The sequence below is a fragment of the Genypterus blacodes genome, unplaced genomic scaffold (genome assembly GCF_046128005.1).
Source record: "Genypterus blacodes isolate CSIRO-AG114 ecotype Tasmania unplaced genomic scaffold, CSIRO-AGI_Gbla_v1 ptg000112l_1, whole genome shotgun sequence".
NCBI classification, from domain to species: Eukaryota; Metazoa; Chordata; class Actinopteri; order Ophidiiformes; family Ophidiidae; genus Genypterus; species Genypterus blacodes.
In genome coordinates this window covers 952536-975881 of record NW_027466916.1, presented here as the reverse complement: position 1 = coordinate 975881, position 23346 = coordinate 952536, and the positions used below count along the sequence as shown (strand labels likewise).

The following is a 23346-nucleotide window of genomic DNA, read 5'->3' as shown; positions in this document are numbered from 1 at the left end:
TACTCCCACATCGATTTATATTGATTATGGTGTAAACACAACACTTAGAAATAATGTATTTATTCCTATAATCAATAGAATTGTTTTAACACTTTATTGCAGTGTAAACGTTTCCATGGATTCAATCGGTTTTGACCCTTTAGCGGTGTGTGAACTCCGTTTGCACTCAGTGTGCACTAGGTGTTTCGATGTGCATGTTTCCAATCACGTGGCATGACGTGTCGACAAAGAAGTACGAAAAAATTAATCTACAGCTACAAAAGACAAAGTGTTCAGAGTCCTCATTGGTTATTCGCTCATCATAAAGTACAATCTGCTGCTGTGCGTCTGCAGTGTCCTTAGAACCCAGAGTGAATATAAATCGCTTATTACGCAGGAAACACTCCACATTATTCAATCATGCAGGAGAAAGTGTGCTTTGTTAGTGTGTGCGACTGTGTGTGTGTGCGTGTGTGACTTGTCTGTCCACAGTGCAGAGCAGTAATACATGACTGGAGGTGGCACACTCTCCACATAAACAAACCCAATTAAGTCAACATAATTGCTTTGCATAAAACTGCATAAACAACATTTCCATGCCGCCTACACACACACACACACACACACACACACACACAATACACAGACACTCACAATCACACGTAAAAGTAATTGCACAAACAAGTGTAAATAAACAAAGTGGAGCACACAGGGACAGACACACATTTAAGTACATACGCACATAGGATGTGTGCTGTAACATTGACACACACACACACACACACACACACACACACACACACACACACACACACACGAATAGATCCGGCAGCAGCACTGCTTCAAAGAGAGAATATTCGATTAGTTAGTGTGTTACTATGTGGCGGCAGGGAGAGAAATGTCAGTGTGTAAGATAACACAACACACACCAACAAATATGAGAAGGCTTTGTACACACACACACTGCACTTTTTAGGGCTCTATTGTGCATATACTCTTTATGTTGTGTGTTTGTGTGTGTGTGTCGTGTGTGTGTGTGTGTGTGTGTGACTCTAGGCAACCACATCCTCCATGCTCCACTACACTTAACATACTGTACCTGAGAGAGAGAGAGAGAGAGAGAGAGAGAGAGAGAGAGAGAGAGAGAGAGAGAGAGAGAGAGAGAGAGAGAGAGAGAACATGATGAAGAAAGAGATGATTGAAGAAAATATGATAGTAGCCCCCTCTCTCTCTCTCTCTCTCTCTCTCTCTCTCTCTCTCTCTCTCTAATTACTTCACAACCATCCTCTCCCTCTCTTTTCCACCATCTGGTCCCACCGTTATTTCTTCTCCCTCTCCTTTTTTTAAACAAGGTTTCCATTAGGTGATTATGTCCAAAAGCACAACAAACGAGCTCCACGGTTAACTTAATAATTCACACACCTCGGCGTCTTTCTGATGTGCAGCCACTCGCCAACAACAGGAGAGTGTGTGTGTGTGTGTGTGTGTGTGTGTGAGAGAGAGAGGGGTGTATAGAGTGGCTTCACCTTTAGAGCGTGTGTGTGTGTGTGTGTGTGTTAGTGTGTATTTAAATGCGTAAACACTGAACATAATCATTGTGACAAAGGTTGATCTATAGATTTGGAGGCTGTTGGTTGTTGATTGTACACAAAGTGCTACTGAGTGTTCTGTCCTCCTCTTCCTCTCCACTGTGCATATGTGTGTGGGCGTCCAGCCTTTTGTAAGCTTGTGCCACTGTATTAATGTATGATAAATATTACTGTGTGTGTGTGTGTGTTTATGTGTGTGTGAGTGTGTATGTTTTCATTTACATGTTTTTATCTTTATATAGTATTCAAGTGTTATGGTTAGTGTGTGTGTTTGTGTGTGTGTATGTCTGTGCTGGTAAGTTAGAAAATTCATGTCTACTTTCATGTTTATACGTGTGTGTGTGTGTGTGTGTGTGTGTGTGTGTGTGTGTGTGTGTGCGTGTGTGTGTGCTCTGTAACACAATTAACACGTTTGGCAGTCAGTGGCATGGCGGTATCTTGCTGTCCCACTCCCTCACCCTCCATCTTCACCCACAATCTGCAATTTACACCTCCAATTGCACCCTGCTGAGCACACACACACACACACGAACGCACACACAAACTAACACACACACACACACACTCTCGACTGAAAATGAACTTCAATTTATGGTTATTAAATAATACTTTGGGAGAAGCTGTGGCGGTGTGAGTGTGTGAAAGTTCTACGTTTCTGTGCTCGCTTTTCGCAACACGAGTCATTTGCGGCAACACGTGAGACGTTTAGGTGCAGCTGTGGAAATGTTTCTATGTAAAACTGAGATTTCAAAGGCAGCGGCAGCCTTGGAAAGTCAGGATACGCAGCATGAGGACGGGTCAGACTCTAATCACCGCCATTTCCATTTCTATGGCACATTTCCAATCGTTTTCCCATGATTCAATGCACCGGGGCCAAACGTAACTGCAGCTCATTGGATATTTTAGAGATATGCTCCCTCGCTAAAAACCCAACACACACTTCTAAAATTTCACTTCCGCGAGGCCCCATGGAAGCATCGCTGCAACGCTTTGAAGAGAGGCGACGAAGAGCTTTGAAGCTTTTTTTCAAACGTGGATACCAGGGAAGTTCAAAGCCGAGGGGAAGCACTCCTGGCCATATCCCTGCCTTGTTTCAGGGGCCCGGGAGCCACTGTGTATACTTGTGTGTGTGTGAGTGTGTGTGTATGAGTGAGTGTGTGTGGGTGTGTGTGTGTGTGTGTGATGCCAGTAATGAAACGTCAAACTTGAGAGTCGGTGAAAAGGCTTTTAATAATTGTTGATGAAAGCGAGGCAGACGTGTGCAGATGCATGTAAAGAGGCAAGACTACCTCTGCTTGCCCACACACACACACACACACACACACACACACACACACCCTTACAAAAACGGACCCCTTGAAGCAGTGGGGTCCATTTTTGCTAAAGTGAGGTAACAGCAGTGTGTGCTAATAGAGCAGAGTAGAATACAGAGAAAGGGCTGCTTCAGCACCATCTCTTAATACACCCCTTAGGCTGTAAATGCTCACACACACACACCTGCACCACCCCATAAACACACACACACACACACACAGTCTCATTCACACACCTCGGCAATATCCCCTACTTGCGACGTCTTCAGGGGAAAGAGGCAGATAAACAGCGGGCTCCAATAATGGTGGTTTAGATCTCAATGGGTGCGAGTCAATGCCTCTCCGAGCCGGGGGCTAATGCCAGTTAACTCTCCCTGTAGGGGACGAGTGCGGGCCTGCGCTGGCTCGCAAAACAAGCGCTCTCCCAAGGTCCTCATTACTTCCAACGCTGAGTAGCAACTGTAAGTAAAGCAAAAGTGCAGCTTAAGCTAAAAAAAACAGCAAGCGGGGGAGAGCGAGGGAGAGATGGAGCGAGAGAAAGAGGAGCAGAATAGGTGCTGGGGAGGGAGAATAATTGCGCACCGCGCTCCAGTTAGGGTTTTCCACTCGGGCGGAGTTAGAATGGGATTTCTGTAAACGGCTAACGCAGCAAGCGGGCGTGTTTTTTCCCCGTGTTTTGGCCGACGGTGTGCTTTGTGAATATAATGCCTGCTGGGAGGGCATTTTGCTGTTTCACTACCAACATGAGCAGCCATCAGGAAGGAGGAGGAGGAGGAGGAGGAGGAGGAGAGACATGTGGGAGCCGCGTACGGAGGAGGGGAGGAGGCGGCGGTGGGGAGGGTCGGTTGATGTGGAGAGAGAGAGAGAGAGAGAAAGAAAGGAGGACAGGAGAGGAGAAAGAGAGCTGGAGGAGGAGATGTGGATGGGAAAACTCAAGCGTTGCTCCTCAGTGGGAGGCCCGAGCTGCAGCGACGCTCTGAGCCAACGAGGAGACGCAACACACGGGTAGGAAGCGAGGGAGGAGAGGGAGGGAAGGTAAAGAGGGAGGGAAGGGTAGGGTGGGGACGAGGGAATGCAAGACACAAGAGGGAAAATAAGAGAAAGAGAGGATGATAGAAATAATGAGAGGGAGAGAGAGGAGAGGGGAGGGAGGAGAGAGGGGGGAGCCAGAGGCGCTGTTCCCACCACACAGCCTCTTTAAGGAGTGGTGCGACTACAAAACTCGCCCAGGCGCCATACAAAGACAACAACACACACACACACACACACACACACACACACACACACACACACTCATAACTTCCACCAGTGGAGGAGGCATCTCCAGTAAGTTGGGCTCCGGCGTCCCTGCGGCGTCTCTCTCTGGTCCAATATTTTGCAGCTTGAACGTTTGCGTTTCTCACTGGGGGGTCTGTTCGCAGGCACCGCTTGGCCTCGCGGGCCTCCAAGTTTGGCAAAGACTGGCGCCGCTTCACACTCATTACCATAATTACTGATAAATATGTATTTCTTTGAATAGCAAATGCAAAACACAGGCTTGGTTCGGGGATGATTTAAGGCAGAGAATGTGAAGCGGGACAGGACGCTCCGGGTGAGGCGCCGGACAGGAGGCCCCTCCCCCTCCTCCCCTCCCGCCCTCCCTCCCTCCTCCACTCGCCCTGACCTCTCTGTCCGTTTCTCTTCTAGGCCCTGGAAGCAGTCGAAGCAGAGCGCAGATAAACAGCTTAAACTCTCACCAGCGCTCGCCCGCCAGCTCCAATCACCTCTTTAGGAAAAAAAAACACAGAGGGGTGAGGAGAGGAGGGAGGAAGGGAGGGAGGGAGGGAGGGAGGAAGGAGAGGAGGGAGGAGAGAAGAGGGAGGCCAGGCGGGAGCTGTTAAATGGACCTCAGAGGACCTTGGAGGAGAGAGAAGAGGGGGGAGAGAGAGAGAGAGAGAGAGAGAAAGAAAGAGAGAGAGAGAGAGAGAGAGAGAAAGAGAGATTTGTGATTTTCTGCAGCAGACAGAACAAGCTGGGCCATGGGGAGTGTGGATGTGCTCTGTGTCAATTAGTAGCTGCACAATGTGTGTTTGGCCTTCAAAGACACACACACACAGACACACAGACACACACGCACACACATACACGCACACACACCCACACGCACAAAATACCACTAAACAAGAACCAGATCTGAAAAATACAGAAATAAAGCCCCGTCATAATCTAGTTTACTTTGTATTCTGGCCTTCAGTTGAAACACTGAACACACACAAATTGCCATGGCGACAGGCGCCCAAGATTACCACTTATTTTTAAGTGGTTAAAATTCTCACAAAACAAAAAGCTTAATTGGGATCTTTGGTTTTGTTTAGATAAGAAGGCCGCTCTGCCCCGTCGCTGAGGACAAACCCAGGACAGAAGGTATACACACACACACACACACACACGCTACGAACACACAACAAAAACCAGGAAGTGACGCCACGCTGACGGGTTGTCAACCATATAAAGAGCTGTCACCTCAACCGTGACGCACCGTGCACACACTCGGAGCCCAACACTTTGTTTCCTCCATCAAAAGCACACACACACTCTCACACGCTCTCACACACTAACACAAAATGACATTTCGGAGACGACACAAACTGAGGAACTCCGGCTCTGAGGAAGCCACAGAGGAGGAGGAGGGAGGGGGGAGGGGGAGGGGGACTTTGAGGTTTCCAGAAGCCAGCGTTCTCCTCTTTGACTGGTTGACTTTGTTTATATCTCCCACGACTCGCAGGCCGCGATCGAAGCCGGAACGCCACAACGTTCCCGTCCTGCCTCACATCCATCCGGATAAGAGACCAGCGTCTGTCTGCCTCGTCCCCCCAAACGTCTCGTGCAAGGATGCTCTGAATTGCTTCGGAGACACTGGGAGGAGGAAAGTGTGTGTGTGAACGATGAGGAGGAGGAAGAGGTTGGGGGGGAAGGCGGGGGGGGGGGGGGGGGGGGGGGGGGGGGTTTGGCTGTTGAGCAATGTGATTTCTGCTCGACTGTCACAAATCTAGCGCAACAGGAAAATCAATTTGGCCCTGTGTGCCTTTTTGGCTCCGGGAGAGAATCCAAATAGCAAGGAGAGGCCCGGCTAATGTTACAGTGTATTGGATTTGCTTCATGGAGAGATAGAGAGAGAGAGAGAGAGAGAGAGAGAGAGAGAGAGAGAGAGAGAGAGAGAGAGAGAGAGAGAGAGAGAGAGAGAGAGAGAGAGTGTGTGAGGAGACGAGGGAAGCACAGGTGTGCCGTGGAGCTACGACAAGATAGATTTGTGCGAGTGTATGGGTACATGATAGGCTGGAGAACTGTCACTCTTCTTCTCTCTCTCTCTCTGTCTCGCTCCTCTACACACACACACGTGCAGACTGCACTGACGCCCAAGCAAACCCGCGGTAATAGAGGGGATTTATGTCCAAGCGTGTGTGAACTATGAAATGTTAAGTTTATATGTGGGTGTGCTTGTGTGCTGTATTGTGTGTTGTCACAGCCTGGTGTGGTGTGATGTGTGATGTGTGATATGTGTGTGTGTGTGTGTGTGTGTGTGTGTGTGTGTGTGTGTGTGTGTGTGTGACAGCCAGGTGAAAGGATGACACAATGGAATTGGTCTCATCTGACCGCTGTCAACGGTGACGTGTGTCCCGTGAGCACTCAGCCGTGTGACGTGTCGCATCATTCCACCGAGACAAGCTGACTGGTGACAGGCGCACACACAGACACACCGACACACACACACACACAGACACACACAGACACAAACACAAACAGGCTGTGCCAACACTATTTTTATTTTTATTGGTGTGTTTTGCTTGGACTCATGAGCACAAAACCGCCTGCAAATCTGAAGTTGGCGGTGTGTGTGTGTGTGTGTGTGAAGCCGAGGCTGGAATGAGAGCGCCAACGCGAGAGAAGAAGATAGTGTGTGTGTGTTAATGCTTATTTAAAAATGCTTTCAATAAATGCGAGCTGGTGTGTTGGGGTTAGAAGGTCAAAAGAAGTGTGAATATTGAGGATACACACACACACACACACTTCTCCTCTACTCACTGACTTGTGCCGGACTGAAACAGCAACATTACCCAAAGTGTCCTAACTTGTGATGAAGTGTTGGGGAGCCGAGCGCTCTGTAATCAGACTAACCACATTAGCTCCGGCGCGTCTCTGCTAGCCCGGCTGCTCCTTGATGTGATTTAAACTGATTGTAGTGCGGCGCCGCTAAAACACGGCAGATGTTGCTCGCCGCTCCACGCTTTATCAACATTTATTTGGCACGGGGGAATATTTTTAAATATTTTCTTATTAATCACGTCCCAGCCATCAGTTTCGGTTTTGCTTCCGTCCTTGCCGCCTCGTCCCGGATTTCTCGTCATGATTCTTGGCACGAGCGGCGGCGCAGACACCCCCCCCCCGCCCCCCTCCACACACACACAAACACACACACCCTCACACCCCCCCTTACCCCACGATGTCCCACTTTTTCATTAGCGTCAATCATCCCAGTGAGCGGCTGTATGAAAAAGAATGGAAAAAAAGGACAATATCCGATAACTGGCATGGAGATCTCACTCCGCACGTTCTGCCCCGTGTCGTCACGCTGACTGACAACCTGAGGGCCGACACACGGTCAGACCCTCAGCTGGGAGGGAGAGGTGGAGGGAGAGGTCCATACAACATACAAATCAGGTGCAAAGTCTCTCGCGGCTCCTCAATCTCCTTTCGTTAACACAGCGCGACGTAAATGTTGTGAAATTCCCAAAAGAAGGAGTTTAGACTTAACAAATCCTGACTATGCAAGTCCAAAAACACACGCACCTGTGAGGAAAACGAACCAGACACATCCCATTAAGTTCTGCACCGAGGTTTTTTATTCTTCCGCGGCTTCGGCTAGGATTTGAAACAGGCCGCAGATATTAAAGTCTAGACATCCTGGATTGATATTATTTGGTCTTTGGCGCGATGTGCACTCAGCCTCATCCTCTGTTCGAACCGGCGGAATGAAAATTGATCGGGATGGATTATATGGTGGGTTGGACGTGAAAACAGAGAGGAGGATGGCATTAAAGCCAGACAATGGGAGAGAAATCACAACACCCCAGATCAGACACTCCTATACCTGCAGGCGCCCTGACCGGCCAGTAGGAGTCACTGCTTCCAAACCTCCTGACACGGCCATGCTACTAATGGGAAGCGAACCAACATGTAAATCTTGATATGTTGCTCTTTGTGGATCTATACACACCATTTTTGCATCAGGGTCAATTTACCCTGTGACCTTTATAAAAACCTCTTTAAATGCACACATTTAAAAACCGGGCTGAAGCCTTTAAATGACCGAATAAACGCAAAGGTCAAGGCTGAAATCTAAGGAGTGCTAAATGAGACACGGTGAGATTCCATCAGCGCCTTAGAAATGTCCCAACAACCATTTTCAAACAATAGATCTGAACTGAATCAGACGTGGAAGGAAACTGGCTCGACATGTTTCTGATCACACCCACTTTTCTGATGTGTTGTGTGTCGTGTAGAGGTATTCTTTCCCTACCTGGCACTCCGCCGGCAGGAGAGATGGGTCCAGAGCCCGCTCGGGAATGCTGGGACTGAGTGGAGCCAGCCGGCGAGCCCACGGGGGAGGGAGAGGGCCCGCTCCTCTGGCCCGGGAGCAGCGGGGAGGCGTGCGGCGAGAACGGGGATTGTCCCTGGTTACCAGCACCTCCCTGCTCCCCCTGGCTGCTGCTGCTGCTGCTGGACGAACCCCCGGCATTGATGGCTGAACCCAGACTGGCCTCCGTCCCGGTGGGGAGATCGTCGATGGAGCCAGACAGATCCTGGCACAGAAGAAGAAAGGACTTAAAATCAGTGATGGTGCTTGTCATGGAGCTGTTCAACATGAATTCAAACACGCATGATTTCATCGCATTAATATTTCAGGCTGTAATACGACACTGGTATTACTGATGTAGCCATAAAAGACATTAAAGTTTAATTTCCTTCAGTTTTGACGTGCACGTACGAACACTGTTTGACTTTACAGCGTAATCGCAGAGAGAAAAAAAGAGTCTGGCAGTGACAAACATGGCAGAGGAACAACAACCCACTACACTGGCTGCTGTGGTGAAAATGAATTGTTACGGGCTTTCATTCAGACCAAGATTGAGTTCATATTACAGTTTTCATTCCCTGTGGTGAGGAATGTGTGTGTGTGTTTGTGTTTGTGTGCTGGTGTGTTATGTGTGTTAGTAGGTACTCCCCCTATTTTGAATTGATTCCAGGGAATCCCCACCAATACTGCTGACAGAACACACTAACCGAATGGAAGTGCAGTGTGTGTTTGTGTGTGTGAGAGAGTGAGAGAGAGTGAGAGTGAGAGAGAGTAGCGGTTGAAAAAGAAGAGAGAGGGAAGGGTGCAACTAAAGATGTGATTTGATACAACGTGATGGCTGCCTCCTCACCACAAATCACACATATAGTATTTGGACAGATGCACACATCGACACACACTCACTCACACACACACACTGGTGGCTGTGCCCCATCTGTGGCTGAATCCAGTGTAAGTCACCTGTGAGTGACCCTGGTTCCCTGGCTGGTGCCTGCTCAGGGCACAAATGAAAGAGATGTGGGTGCAGGCCAGCTGATGCTACCTGCTGTACAAGGATCGCTGACCTATCATCCAGGTCCCAGCTGAGCCCTGTGCACCCATTACTGTCACTCACAGGCTCTCAGACACAAGTGCATACCCACATCCTGGCATTTCCGTTAACTCTCTACACTCGGATCGGGCATATGCAGGAGGGTTTGAGTTAAATGTTTCTCAAAATTGAAATCAGACAGATATTGTCATTCATTCTTTTGTTTGATCTGAACGCTAGGGCAGTCAGAGCCACCGGAGGGCAGTGTTGATTTTTTTTCCACATGTATCAAATGTATCACAAGGGCAGTAACAGGTGACGTGAAGGGAGGGTGGAACAAAGCTCAACTGGGATTGCAGCCCCACGGATCGCTCCTGGAAGTCCAGAGAAACGCTTTTCTACAACTGCATAAAACAGCATCAACACAAGGGCAAACTGCTTCTGCTTGATTTACACAAGAACTGAAATAAAAGCTCAAAACTGTAACGTAACAGTAAAATATGTGTGTTTGTCAATTACTGCACCCTGCTTCTCTACGTGGTTTATCAAAATCCAGTGGAACAGACACCCAAGTGAGTGTGGCAGTCCCTCCATGGCTGCTTGTTCAGGTTAATGTGATCTCAGCCGCTGACACGTGAAGCTTTTGTTTTCCCATCACGCCGCTGTTGCGTGCTCGCCCGCTCCACCAGCCTGCCAGTCTGTCACCAGGGATTACTTTCTCTCTCTGTGTCACCTCCCTACGTGAACCAATCTGCTCAGCAAAGATTCTGAGCCGAGCGACCTGGGGAAGGGGTGACTGTGAGACGGAGTGTAACCATGGCGATGTCACCTAGCAAAACATCCAGAGCTAGCCTGATGTACAGCTAAGGTTGTTAACCCACGGGCTAATTTTGTGAATGGATGAGAATAATTGGATTTCACCTAATTGGGTGCTGTTGCCAGCTTTTCCAGTGGCAGTTTCAGGGCGGGAAAATGTGTACTAGTAATTCATTTAAAGGCTGTTAGGCTCGTTTGGATTATACACACACTTGAGCACAGCTGTGTGGCCCAAGACCAAAAAAAAGTAGCTGCACTATATAACATGAAATCGTTGAGGAGCTTAACACCCATAGACCATAAAAGTGTCAATTGTAAATACCCCATAAACCTTTAGTCATAACTTACAGTTACCATAAAAAGTAATTTCACAATGCACCGTCAGTATAATGCATTTATCAACACACACACATACACACACACACACCCTTCCTCCACACGTACACTTAATCCTTGTCAAGGGCCACGGAGCATTGTGTCACCTGGCTAACTGTCTGCTCCGTAGTAATGTGTAAAGAGGCGTAGCCAGCCAGACAGCTAAGCAGCCAGGCGGGCATGCACACGGTGGATCTGAACACCCAACAATCTGGGGCCCCAATCCAAAGTGGCCCAAATCCAATTTGTTTGGCTCGGGGCTGCAAATTGCCCTGTGCATTGAGTCTCCAAATAGCTGTCAACCACTCCCGCTTGGCGTCCTGTATCGCTTAATTCGCTCTTGGAGCATGTAATTGTCATAATAAGAAAAATATTGAGGTGATAATAACCAGTTACTTTGAGATGCCCCCCCACAGACACACACAAACACACACACCATTGCGCATTTACACGCATAATGGGCCAACACTGCCATCTACACATTTCACACAACATTGGAGAGGCAGTCGCTCGTGACCCTTCACCTTGCTGGTGTTGGCAACCCGTCTGCATTCTCTCGCTTTAGTGTGTGCGTTTAGCCGTTTGTGTGTGTGTGTGTGTCTGTGACAGGCACACAGACTGCTGGCCTGTCACAGCGAGACATGCTTGAGCACTGATGCAGCTGAGGGGACAGATGAGGCTACACACACACACACTCCATCCCATCCCTCACTTGTCCCACACATTCTGACTCACTCTCAAGCATCCACACAGACACACACACACACACACACACACACACACTCACACACGCACAACAGCAGGCTATAAGGCATCAGTGTGAAGCAGGGAGCCGTCACATCCAGCAGACTGTGGGCCTTTTCCCTTGACCATGGTAGTGATGTTGTCTCCACTCTCTGCAAACTGGGAATTAATCAAACTTGCTATGGTAGAAGGCACCAAGTGTGTGTGCCTGCGTGCGTGTACTTGTGTGTGTATGTGAGTGTGTGTGCAAAAGTGGTTCTTCGTCTAGACAGGGAGGAGTCACTGAGTGCAGCTCCCTGTGAGCTAAAGAAAAAGCAAGAGTGGAGGAACTGGAATCTCTCCTTCTCTTTCAACATACACACACACACACACACACACACACACAGAGCATCTACTTTCCTCCCTCTGTGTCCGTCTGCCCCAGTCGGAGGGATACGGCTGAGGGCTCCGTGGCAGATGGCTAACCAGCTAACTAGAGCCTGAAACACAAACCCGAGCTCAACAACTGAGCGCTGTGAGCGGTGAGACTCGACAAAACAAAACCTCCGTCACGGCTCCACACCACAGGGAGCCAAAACAAACATGAAAGGCTTTAAGTGACTCAGCAGAATTGGGGAAGTTTGTATTATACACTTACAGATTGGAATGGTTGGTTTAATTTATTCGCTAACTATAGTTATTAAAGACATTGTCCAGCCAGAGGAACCATTGAGTCACAAGTGGCTTATTCTGCCTCAAACAAGTGACAAGATAAAGTCCAGCCGCAAAATAACACAAAACTCCAGTAGAAATAAAGTGTTTCCTCAGGGCAAATGTTTAGTTTCCTCAAAAAGAGACAAAAATAAGCTGTTATGGTTGATGAAAAAGACAGGGACACAGAGTTTTTTTATTGTCCCTCAGTGTTGTGGTGTAATGTATGTGTGGAACATACAAATTTGCTAAATTTAAGACTAACACAAAACAAACCCGTACGGATGAATGCTCTGTTTTGGATTTGTCCTTTACTTCTGTATCATGCAGACGTCAAAACATGTAACGCACCATGGTTACACACAAAGTACGAGGCCAGCAAACGAGTGTGAGGCCAGCAAGAGAGTATATAAAGGGCCTGGAAGTATAAAGGCCTGAAAGTATGATAAGCCTGAAGGAAATGTGAATGTATTTTAATAGGGAATGGCTGAAAGCATTTTAAACTGGCTCCATCTGAAAAACCATGAAAATATGTGGAAATGCTGAAAAAACCCTGAAAAAATGAAGCCTGAATGGTATACAAACCTGAATGAATGTCAAAGCTCAAATCCTTTGAGACTGCCGATTGTTTATAAACAACAGGTGCAGCCAATTAAGCAACAGAGCTGAGTCAGTGTGAAGGCAGAAGATGCTGTGAGAATTATTTCCAAAAAGGCCAGAAAAATAACAAAGAAGTTGAAAGGAAGTAAAATATTTTTCTCTGCTGAAAATGTAACATTGGGCCAGATGCGTAAAATGTAGCACCAGCAGTTGCTTAGAGGCAGAAAGAGCTCAAACTAAACGTTACATTCCCGTGTTTGTATTGCTTGTGAAGTGTCAAATTTGTGGAAGTTATTAACAGTTGAACACGTTTTTTAAGTTCAAATTTCCAGCAGCTGAATTTAGAGTGTGAGACTCTCAGCCAATCAGCTTCAAGTTGCCTCCATTCAAACAAGATGAGCAATGATTGCTTGAAGCAATCACAGTAATCATGACCAGGTGCAGGCCAGAAAACCTGAATGTTCTCTACAATCCTCACTGCTAGCTTGCTAACATCAGCTCTTGACACTGATTTTGGCTGCAAATAACTAACGTGGCGTATTTGTAGCATCGGCCTCCAGAGCAGGCGGCCTCCATATGATAAACTATAATGTCCACATTCTATACATCTGATAATAAACGGAGCGTCTCAGCTTTGTGTCTGCTACACCTGCTAGCAAATCCATGCTAGCTGGGGCAACAGCAGGGGAGCTTCAGATGGCTTCAGCTGTGTGTGTGTGTGTGTGTGTGTCTACAATAAGAAGGTATAGAAATCTGCAAGTACTATGTGTGTGTTATTTATATTGTTTTTGAGCTATTTTTTCATTTCTGTTTGAATACCACAGCTGTGTTTTCATTAGTCAAAAGGTAAAAACCATTATAAGATCACACACTGTGACAATTGGATCCCGCCTCACTGTGGTACAATATGCATATATATGAAGATAAAAACACTATAGTGGACTCAGAGGCTAGTTTTATTCTCTATTCCTTCTCTATGGGTAAATATGATGATGTAAACTGTAATTAACTCCAATAGCTATGGTTTGTGTGCCCGGGGGAAACGTCCGCTCATGGCAGCGCTGCACTCATTTATCGGCTCTGGACGCTGTGTTTTGTAGCTTTATGGCGCACTGGAGCCTACGAGGAAACGCTATTATAAAGAGGGTTTTTTTATCCTATCACCCCAAATCGTCCATTGAAGCCAAATCCAAAAGAAATGCAGCGCAAGTGAACACAAATAGACAGCATGTGCGTGTGTGTGTGTGTGAGAGAGAGAGAGGAAGAGAGAGAGCGAGTTTTTAATGTTATACCCCATGTTGAGCGCTAACTGTAATACCCCTCGCTAAGTGCTATTAAGTACAGAAAGTAGCGGAGAAATGAGAAGGAGAGAGAGATAGACGAGGGAGATTTAACACAACTCCCACACAATCGTTTCTTCCTTCGCTGTCAATCAGCAGTAATGTGTGCCGCGGCTGGAGTGATGAAGATAATTGGTGATGGTGATGAGAACTGATACAGATAATGACACTTTAAATGCTAAGAAGACTGTGCGAGTCTGATCAAACCGTGCTTCACACCGCACCACATCGCTACAAAACTTATACTGAGGAATATGTATATGTCATGATAGTATTAGTGTGTGCTAGATAATGTGTGTGTCAGTGCAAAGGGGCACATGTGTATGCACGAGGGCACGCGTGTGGAGATAAGAGTTCTCAAGCAGAGACTGAACCGTCTCCTGAGGGTGAAATATGCAGTGAGGAGAGGAGCTACCAGGCAGACAGACACCAAACGCAGAGAAGGGAGAACTCTTGATAAACCGAGGGGAGATGTTAAGTGTGCTTCAAGCTCAACACAAACCCACGTGGGCATTAAGCTGCTACCCAGCGGGCACTCGGATATGCTAGCACACAAACCCGTGGACCGCTGTGCTCTGCCAGGTCCCTTAAAACTAAGAGCTCAGCGGCGACATGTTACCCTCTCAAGAGCCCTAAAATTTCCACTCATCTCTCATTTGTGTCCATTCGAGTCTGTCCAAGACCGCTGGCACTTCGCATACCATCTTCGTCTTCTAGAACAACTCAGTCACACATATTTAAACTAAAGTTAGACTCTGATTTAGGCAACAGCATAAGAATTGCTGCTCCTGCTCATTGAAAGGAGGGTTAGGGAGGTGTTCCAGTCACTTACAACTGGGGGGAGGACACGGGGCAGACAAGGATTATACGTCCCATCTGGCATTGAAACAGCTTGTGATGCCCCAAGAGAAGAGGGGGAACGTGACCAGGGAGAGGGACATCTGGGCTACCTCGCTTAGCTGATGACTTCACAACCCGGACATGGATTGCATGATGTTACATACCATTGTCCTCAAAGTAGCTTAGAGAACGTTCAAGGGCAAATGTAGAACATGTTTGTTTTGTCAACACGTTCATGAGCTAGACGTTGATAAATATAATAAGCAACAGAAGATTTCAATGTTGTTTTTGTTTTTGGTTGGTCGGACAGCTTGAGTGCATTGAAAACGAAGGCCAGAAATCTGAAAAGACAGAACACAGTATGTACACAGTGTTCATAGTAAGCAACAATGTATGTATTATTGAGCAAAAGTGCTGGTTTGAACCAATAGCTCATGATTACAGAGGAACTATTTTGTTGAAAGACTCTTATCTCAAGCTACATTGTTAAAGACGGTCCTCTTAAATTTTCCCCTCAGCCGTCTTTGTTGTTTGGAACAAAAGCAGCCTAAGAACAAACCGCTCGGGGGGCTTTGCAAAGTTGTGCCGGCGAGCACAGAAAAGCAACTGTGCTTTTCTTTTCAATTCCGCTTCCGCACAATTCACAAAGCCCAGACAATCTCCTGATAAAACCGCAGCATCTCGATAAGAAGAAACCAAAAGCCCTCTGTTTTTCACCGGCGGCGCAGCGGGCGTAACGCGAGGCCGACGCCAGCCTGCAGTCAGCGGCGAGGGTCAAACAGGCATGTGGGCGCCTCACTGAGGATTCCAATATAGTAAATCTGGTGATAATGCCAGAAGTAACTACACTGCATTAGCAATTATTGCTGGTGGTAAGATAGGGGGGTTCACCCGGCGATAACTACCCCGGCTCTTAAGCCCCTCGTAATGTGTGGGTATGGGGCGGATCCCTCTGAATGGGACATTTGAGGCCCTATTACCCCTAAGCTGTTAAAGACGCCCAAATCTGGCTGCGCTTGTCTCCAAACGAAAGGGATTAGTGTTGAGTTTCAGTCCGATTCCGCCTGATAATATGCCAAGCTGGAGTACTTAACCAACGGGCGCCATTCACTCGATTCCCCTCAGTGTTTCCCGCACGGGCAAAACCACTCAGTCCAGTTCATCCCTTAAATGGCTGAATAAACATGAGGGTTAGTCCTCTTTGTGAGTCTCCGTCCACCGATGAGTCGCGACCCTCTGCGCGGCGAGTCACGTCGTTGGTATTCTGACCGACAACTGTTGATTTACATTTGCTCTCATTTAAAACAGCGGCTTTACCGTCTGAGCAGCTCAAACTTTATTCATTAGCCCGTAAAGGTTCTTCACACTTTAGTTTTTAATGCACAAGCCAACCACTCAAGCCGCCAACACACACACACACACACACACAAGCGCTCGCTCGCTCGCTCGCTTGTTGTGCACTTATTGGTTCCGCTAATGTTTTTATTTATTGCATTCCGGCATGACATCCTGCCATCCACCCACCCCCTCCTCACCTCGCCACTCACGCAAGAAAGAAAAAAACAGCACGACACAGTGTGTGAGCGAGTGTCCCTATGTGTGTGTGTGTTTGAGAGAGGGAGAGAGAGATGGCGGGAGAGAGAGAAGCCAAATAAAAAAAAATAAATAGAGGGCCCAAATTCCTCATTTCTAATTCAGCTGCTCATTCAGCTTAACCTCTCTCTCCTCAGCAATTAAAGCGCACGCCACATCCTTCACGCTGCGTACAGCCGAGGCTAAATAATGCAGGGGGCATCCAGCACCCGCATCCTTTATCATCCCAAATGACAGCCATTTGCATATCTCCCCAGTCAATTAGAGCGCGGCGGAATAATCAGCCCATAATTGGGGGAGAGCGTCGGTAATCACCCGCCCTGGCACACCGACAGGGCCATTGAAGGAGGGAGGGGGGTGGTGAGGTTGTGTGGGGTTGGATATGTGTGTGTGTGTGTGTGTGTGTGTGTGTGTGTGTGTGTGTGTCATGGAGACAGTCCACCCCCTGACTGCGGCTTCTGCACTTCAAACTAACACGTCCAAACAACCAGAGTTTAACTTCTCTCTGGTTCCCTCTTATGTTCCCCCTCATTAATTTGCACTATGTGGCTTCTTCAATCGATTTGCCTTTTCAGCGCATTATTACTGTGTGATGTCCATCAGAAAATATATCAGTACGGGTCTTTTAATAGACAAAATGGACGAGGGAGAGTTTTATTCCAGAATAAAGTCAATCCAAATTTTTGGTTTGAGTCTCTTTTTGAGTCTCTTCCACACGTGATGTAATCCTCCTCCTCCCTCCAGATCCTATTTGATTCCTGATCAGCAAACAACTAAATCATCACACACTCTCCACTTTATGAGGCGCAGACATCAAATCCGGGCTTGGTTCCAGTGGTACAGAGACGTAAATGCGACCGCAAAGAATGGCGCAGAACAATGTTAGAATCGCTCTGCCAACCGGTGGAGGGGGGGGGGGTCCCTTTGTCCCCCTTCAGATGCACACAATCAAAGTCTCTTCATGAGAACTTTTCCCTGCAGCTTTGAAGTGCGGCGGCAGCGGCTCAGCCTCTCTATTTCCTACTGAAAAGGGGACGACCATTTTTTTTTTTTTACCAAACAACATTTCCTTTAATACGCTGTAACCTCCCATTCCTCAGACGCTTTGGTGGCGTCCTCTGAACACCACGAATAAAAGGAAGATTTGAGAGGAGAGAGAAAGAGAGAGGTTGACAGAAATGGGTGTGCTAGAGGTGTGTGTCTGTGTGTGTGTGTGAAGGCACATCAGAGAAACCCAGGCAAGGTTAGTTCCCGTCTGTAGCTCGGCGCTTTTGTGTTTCCCCCAGCTGTTTTTTTTTTTCCCGCCTGCCTTTGTATTTTCTCTACCCAATCCGGTTGAGCGTCAGCAGCTCTGTAGTGTGCCGGGGCCCAATGTCGCTCTGGGAAAGATAAAACGCGGCGCCGTTCACGTTCTCCTTGATAGAAGTGGGCGAGGAGTTAAAATGAAAAGGAAGTAGAAGTGCGTGAAGGGAAAGGAAGGAGAAGGGAAGGACGAGGAGTGACGCCATGTGAGGTGAGGACAGCGCTTTTGATTTGTTTGGATTTAACCTCCGTGCGGGACTTCAATCATTTGCAGGCAAAGTGCAGGCCGGACTAAATCAAGAAGCAGAGACAAAAAGCCTCTTTTTGCGAAGCAGATAGCGAGGAAAACACAAGAGTGGCAGCATCCTTAAACATCCTTCCCTGCCGGCCCAGGGAGGAAACATCGATTTCCTATTTACTCCTTTTTTTAAGGGGGTGTCTCTCTCTGTTTAATCCCCCCCCTCCATTTCTCTACTCTCAGGGGATCTGTGGCATTTCCTGCCAGCCAGCCTCTCTGTGCGCCGTGCCGACGTATGCATCACTGTCAACATGACTCGCATCAAAGGAGGAGAGAGAAAGACGGGGAGGGAGGGGGAGTCTGGTTTGAGGGTATAGGTTGATTGGTGCTATGCAAAGCTCTTCCTCCGTCCGTGGCTTGATTGGACGTTGCTGCCTGTCAGTGCGTCTGCCGCGGTAATCCATCAGCCGCCAGCCCGCTGATCAATAAACTGGATAGTTGGAAAGTCTGGGAGATATCTGGTTGCGATCTGCATACACCGAGGACTGCGCCCATGGAAAAATTAGCACCCAGACTCTGAATCTGTCCTTCAGCAGCAGCAGCAGAGACGCAGCGTCGGGGGGGGAAGTTTGGTCCTCTAGCACATCTGCATTGTAAAGTTTCTAACTGGCCGAGAGCCGCTGAAGCTGCAACTCCCATAAATAACAGAGACAAATTACTGAGCTGGCAAAGACGAAATATGGCAGCCCGGGTATTTTTTTAATTTTTTTTAAAAACTTTGCTGATTACAGACGTGGCAGATTCACACCAGATTAAAAACACAAATGAGTTCTTAAATTAAAACAAATCACAGGAGGGCACGGGGCAGCAGCAGCCTACACCCTACATGTAATTACTTATGTTTATGACTGATTAAAAGTTATGCATCTGATTTCCGCTCATTGCTGGTTCCTAACTGCTTCTGCTGTAGTTGTTGTTTTCTTCCCAGCATGCCTACAACACACACACACGCCTCACTTACACACCTATGCAGCGTATACATAACATGCATACAGGCTCTATAGCTTCTATCTGTATGCGTACTCTCCGATTTAGAAAACAGCCCGGGAGGTGAGAGCGTGACTTCTGACCTGACGGCGGAGAGATTTTGCCTACAGGTATGAAAAACATGTGACGTCGCATTCGCATTCATGCAGAGAAGCTTTTGTGGTAAAGAGAAATCCCGAGCGAGGAACGGTTCAAACGCCAGCTCGGAGCAGATCGAGGAGAAAACGCAGAGAATAAACGAGAGCGGAACCACAGAGAGGCCAGAAGGCTCAGAAACATACACACACACACACACACACACACACACACACTGAATATATGTTTATTATATGTGTACTTTACATGCGGCACTGAACTAAATTTTAATTGGCGACAAAGGAGATGATGAGAATAATGAGGATAAGAATAAGTTGTAATAAATAATGGATAATAAAAATAATATAATGCCAAACTCAAAGAAAAAACATTTATCCCATCATAGGCTACCAGTGGGTCCTTAACCAGACTCAGATATAACAGACTAATATGTACATACTCATATAACAGAGGGCACGTTCATGTAAATGTGTAATAAAAGCTATAATGGAGCTGAGAGGACGATGACTCAGCAGTTTTGTCAAGGCCATTAAATTATCATATACGAGCTGGTGCGGCCTTGGTGGAGGTATGAGCTTTAACGAGGGCCCTTAGTGTTCACATACTGTTTGTTCAGATGCGCAGGCCGAGTCGGGTAACAAGGAAATAGTTTATAATAATAGTTTACATTTGATTTGTGTTTGCTGAGACAAAACAAAGTTGGATGATTGGAGGGAAAACAGACGCAGACAGAACAATAAACACACAATACCAGCAATAAACCACCATGCAAGCTGGGTTTGACTAATGGAACACACACACACCCCAACACACACACACACACACACACAGAAACAGACACAGACACACACACACACAGTCATGCGATGAGGCGGGGGCCCTCTTAGGACAGGCCCGCGGAGTCGACTGCAGCCTCACACACACACACACACACACACACACACACACACACACACACAGACACACACTTCTGAGTCTTCAAACAAACTTTGGCGCTGTGAAGACAAATTGAGGGCTCACCATCAAAGAGAAACGCCATTTTCTCTGCGCGAGTTCAAACGCGGCTGGTAAACAGGCACGGAGAATGCACGGCGTTAAGATACTGTGGGAGGTACAAACGGCTCCCAACTTCACCACAACAAAGGCAGACGAGGGGAGTGGGGGGGGGGTTATTCATAACTGACTGTCCATGACCAAAGCAACAAAACAAAACACAAAACTTCTCCTTAATTGGAGATTGTCTTTTCATTTCTTTCTCCCTCTGCTGCTGCTCAGTCTGCCCTTGCCCTCTCTCTCCCTCTCCCTCCCTCCTTCCCTCCCTCCCTCTCTCCTCCTTCTCTTCCTCCCTTTATGTCTACCCCTCCCACTTCTTATTTCTTCATTAAAACAATTCACCGTGGGTCATCCTGGCCCCCCTCACTTAAATTAGAAGATGGAGGGAGCCTCAGAGCGAAAGAGAAGAAAGGAGGAGGAGAGGAGAGTAGAGGAGCGAAGAGGAGGAGAGGAGAGAAGTGGAAAGGGGTGAAGGAGAGGAGAGGAGAGAGTTTAGGAGGAGAAGAAACCTCGGGGTCCTTCATGGTTTGTGAGGTTTCTTAACAAACAGACAGTCGGGCAGACAGAGGCCTCGCTGCGCATACCAGCCATCCATCCACCTCAGGCAAAACCTCATTTGTCGGGGATTCTGGCGGAGAGTGAGAGAGAGAGAGAGACAGGGAGAGAGAGAGAGAGAGAGAGAGAGAGTGAGAGGAGGGGAGATCGAAAGAGAGCGGCGGCCCTCCTCCTCCTCCTTCGCTCCGTCATTAGCTATGCACAAGACAAACTGCTGACACAAAGTCACACAGCGTGCTGAGCAGAGGCTTGAGGAATCCATCCCTCCATCCCTCCATCCCTCCATCCCTTCACCCGTCTATCGACATCTCTGCCTCTCCCTCCTCCACCTCTGGTTTTTGCAATTACAATCAAACGGCAGCATCCAGGCCCCGGAGCACTGACTGACGGCTCGGATTAACCGAGATGTGGAGAGGCCCCAGGATGCTGTGCGTGCACCAGTGTGTGTGTGTGTGTGTGTGTGTGAGGGTGTGTGTGTGTGTTTGTGAGAGACAGAGAGAGAGCGCTTCCCTGTCTGTCAGCCAGCCTGTGTGTGTGTGTGTGTGTTTGTGTGTGTGTGTACTGCATTGCTTTGTATGTGCAGCATGTTTCAGTGTCAGCACGGATGTGTGTGTGTGTCTGTGTCTATCAAGTATTTTGCCCAGTGTGTTTGTATCTGTGTGTAGACTGTGTGAGTGAGTGCAGGTGTGTGTGTGTCTATAGAAACGAGCACGAATAACAAAGCAATCAAGTGTTTCTATTAAACTGCTCAGCTTCCGTTTAGTAGAGAAATTATTATGAACTCAATTCAATCTATGATTTAAAAAATACGAAAATAAAAAACTTTTATCATTCATTAATATCGTAATAATTTCTTGTTATTTATGATTTTAATTCCCACATCTTAACCCTTGCAGACCCTTACACACAGCTCCATGTGGCTTATTGAGCCGGTCTCAGTGTTATTAGAGTGAGAATGAGACGCCCACCTGCACACATATAGGAACAGAATGTACACAAGAGACAAGATCAGCTGCAAGAGAACAACGCCATAGATTTCATGGGGCTCTTCAATTACCACCGATAACTGACGCACCACAGTTTGAGAACCCCTGATTCAGCCTTTAGTTGCATGTTTGAATCTTTCTTTTCTGGAGCTAAAACGACTCTGGTGGAAGCATTTGATCTGTTCTGTTGTGTGACTGAACACACACACACACACACACAGAAGCACTGCGTCTCGTCTTCTGTGCTCTGCTTCATCACACGACACGCTGGACGCCGGGCTGATGACAGCCAATCAGGAGGATGGAGACAAAACAAATCAGATGAGACGTAAAGAAAGCCGGTGTTCACTTTGCATATTCCCAACGTGATTCCAGGTGGGATTCCTCCCTCTCCTAACCTGACTGAACAAGTAATGACAAAGCTGCTGAGCCAACGAAGGCCCGACTGAGTGTGTGTGTGTGTGTGTGTGAGTGTGAGGGCGTGTGCTTGTGATGTAAGCATGGTGAAAGGAGACGTGACAGCGGCGTGAGGCTGATCTAATAAAGGGAGAAGATGAAACGCCATCAGATGCTGCGGCGAGGGCCTCAAACTCCACCAGCACACACACTCACACACACACACACACTCAAACGATGCTGCTTCTGCTGCTGCTGCTGCGGCGGCGGCGGCGTGATAGACAGTTTCATAGTGTCGTCGCTGAGGTGTTGGCCTATAAAAAGCAGCGCTGATATGATTTAATGGGCGAGTCTTATTATGAGACTGTGGTCGGGGGCCGGTGTAATCTGGCTGACGCTCCGGGGCTCCGCACTCAGACACGCCGCCGAGCGCTATACAATACTTCCGCCGCTCCGTTATATTGCAGCGCGCTATACATTGCTATTATAAGATATAGCCATTTGCCACAGCGATACGGCGTGTATGAGGCTGTCATTTGGGAAGGAGTGATTTATGACGGCCGGGCGTGAGAATAAAGACAGATTATATTTTACTCCCTGTGTCTTCAGAGGCCGAATTCATTTCCTTTTTTGTTTGCACTTGCGCTTTTTTCTTCTCTCCTTTATTTCACGTTGTATATCAAAGGGGACATCGACGTCCCCCGTACAAAACACACACATAATCACAATGCCATATGGGCTTTGCTGGTATTTATATAAGCCCTGTGGAGTCCGGACCACCCACTCAAACTCTCTCTCCTGTGCCTCTCTGACATTGATTCCGAATCTGCCACATTTGCTGGAACGAGATCCCTCTGTTAGACGTCTTCCAAAAAATTTGCTTCGAGGTCTAAATTGCTATTAATTATAAATAGCGAAGCAGCTGTCTTAAAATACATGACATATCTGCTGGGGTATCAGACGCCGCGCTGATATTGCCTCTCCTGCCACTTTTAATATCGGCACCTCGGCTCCAATCACGGCCTAATAATGGCTTCTCATTATGAGGTGTGTGTGCGCGCCTGGGCTGTGTGTGTGTGGGCGTTTGAGTGGGGAAGGCTTCAATTTCACCACTTAAAAGCCACAGATGACACCCTGTAAAAAGTTAATT

General features: G+C 47.6%; 1 protein-coding gene across 1 annotated transcript in view; it reads right to left on the bottom strand.

Annotated features, from left to right (window-relative positions):
* The window catches only part of LOC143009595 (AT-rich interactive domain-containing protein 1B-like), a 153221-nt gene that overhangs the window by 36910 nt on the left and 92965 nt on the right, over nt 1-23346 (bottom strand). Inside the window, exon 5 of the mRNA XM_076161633.1 lies at nt 8439-8721. Within this exon, the coding sequence (XP_076017748.1) occupies nt 8439-8721 (283 nt within the window). The remainder of the gene's footprint in view (nt 1-8438; nt 8722-23346) is intronic.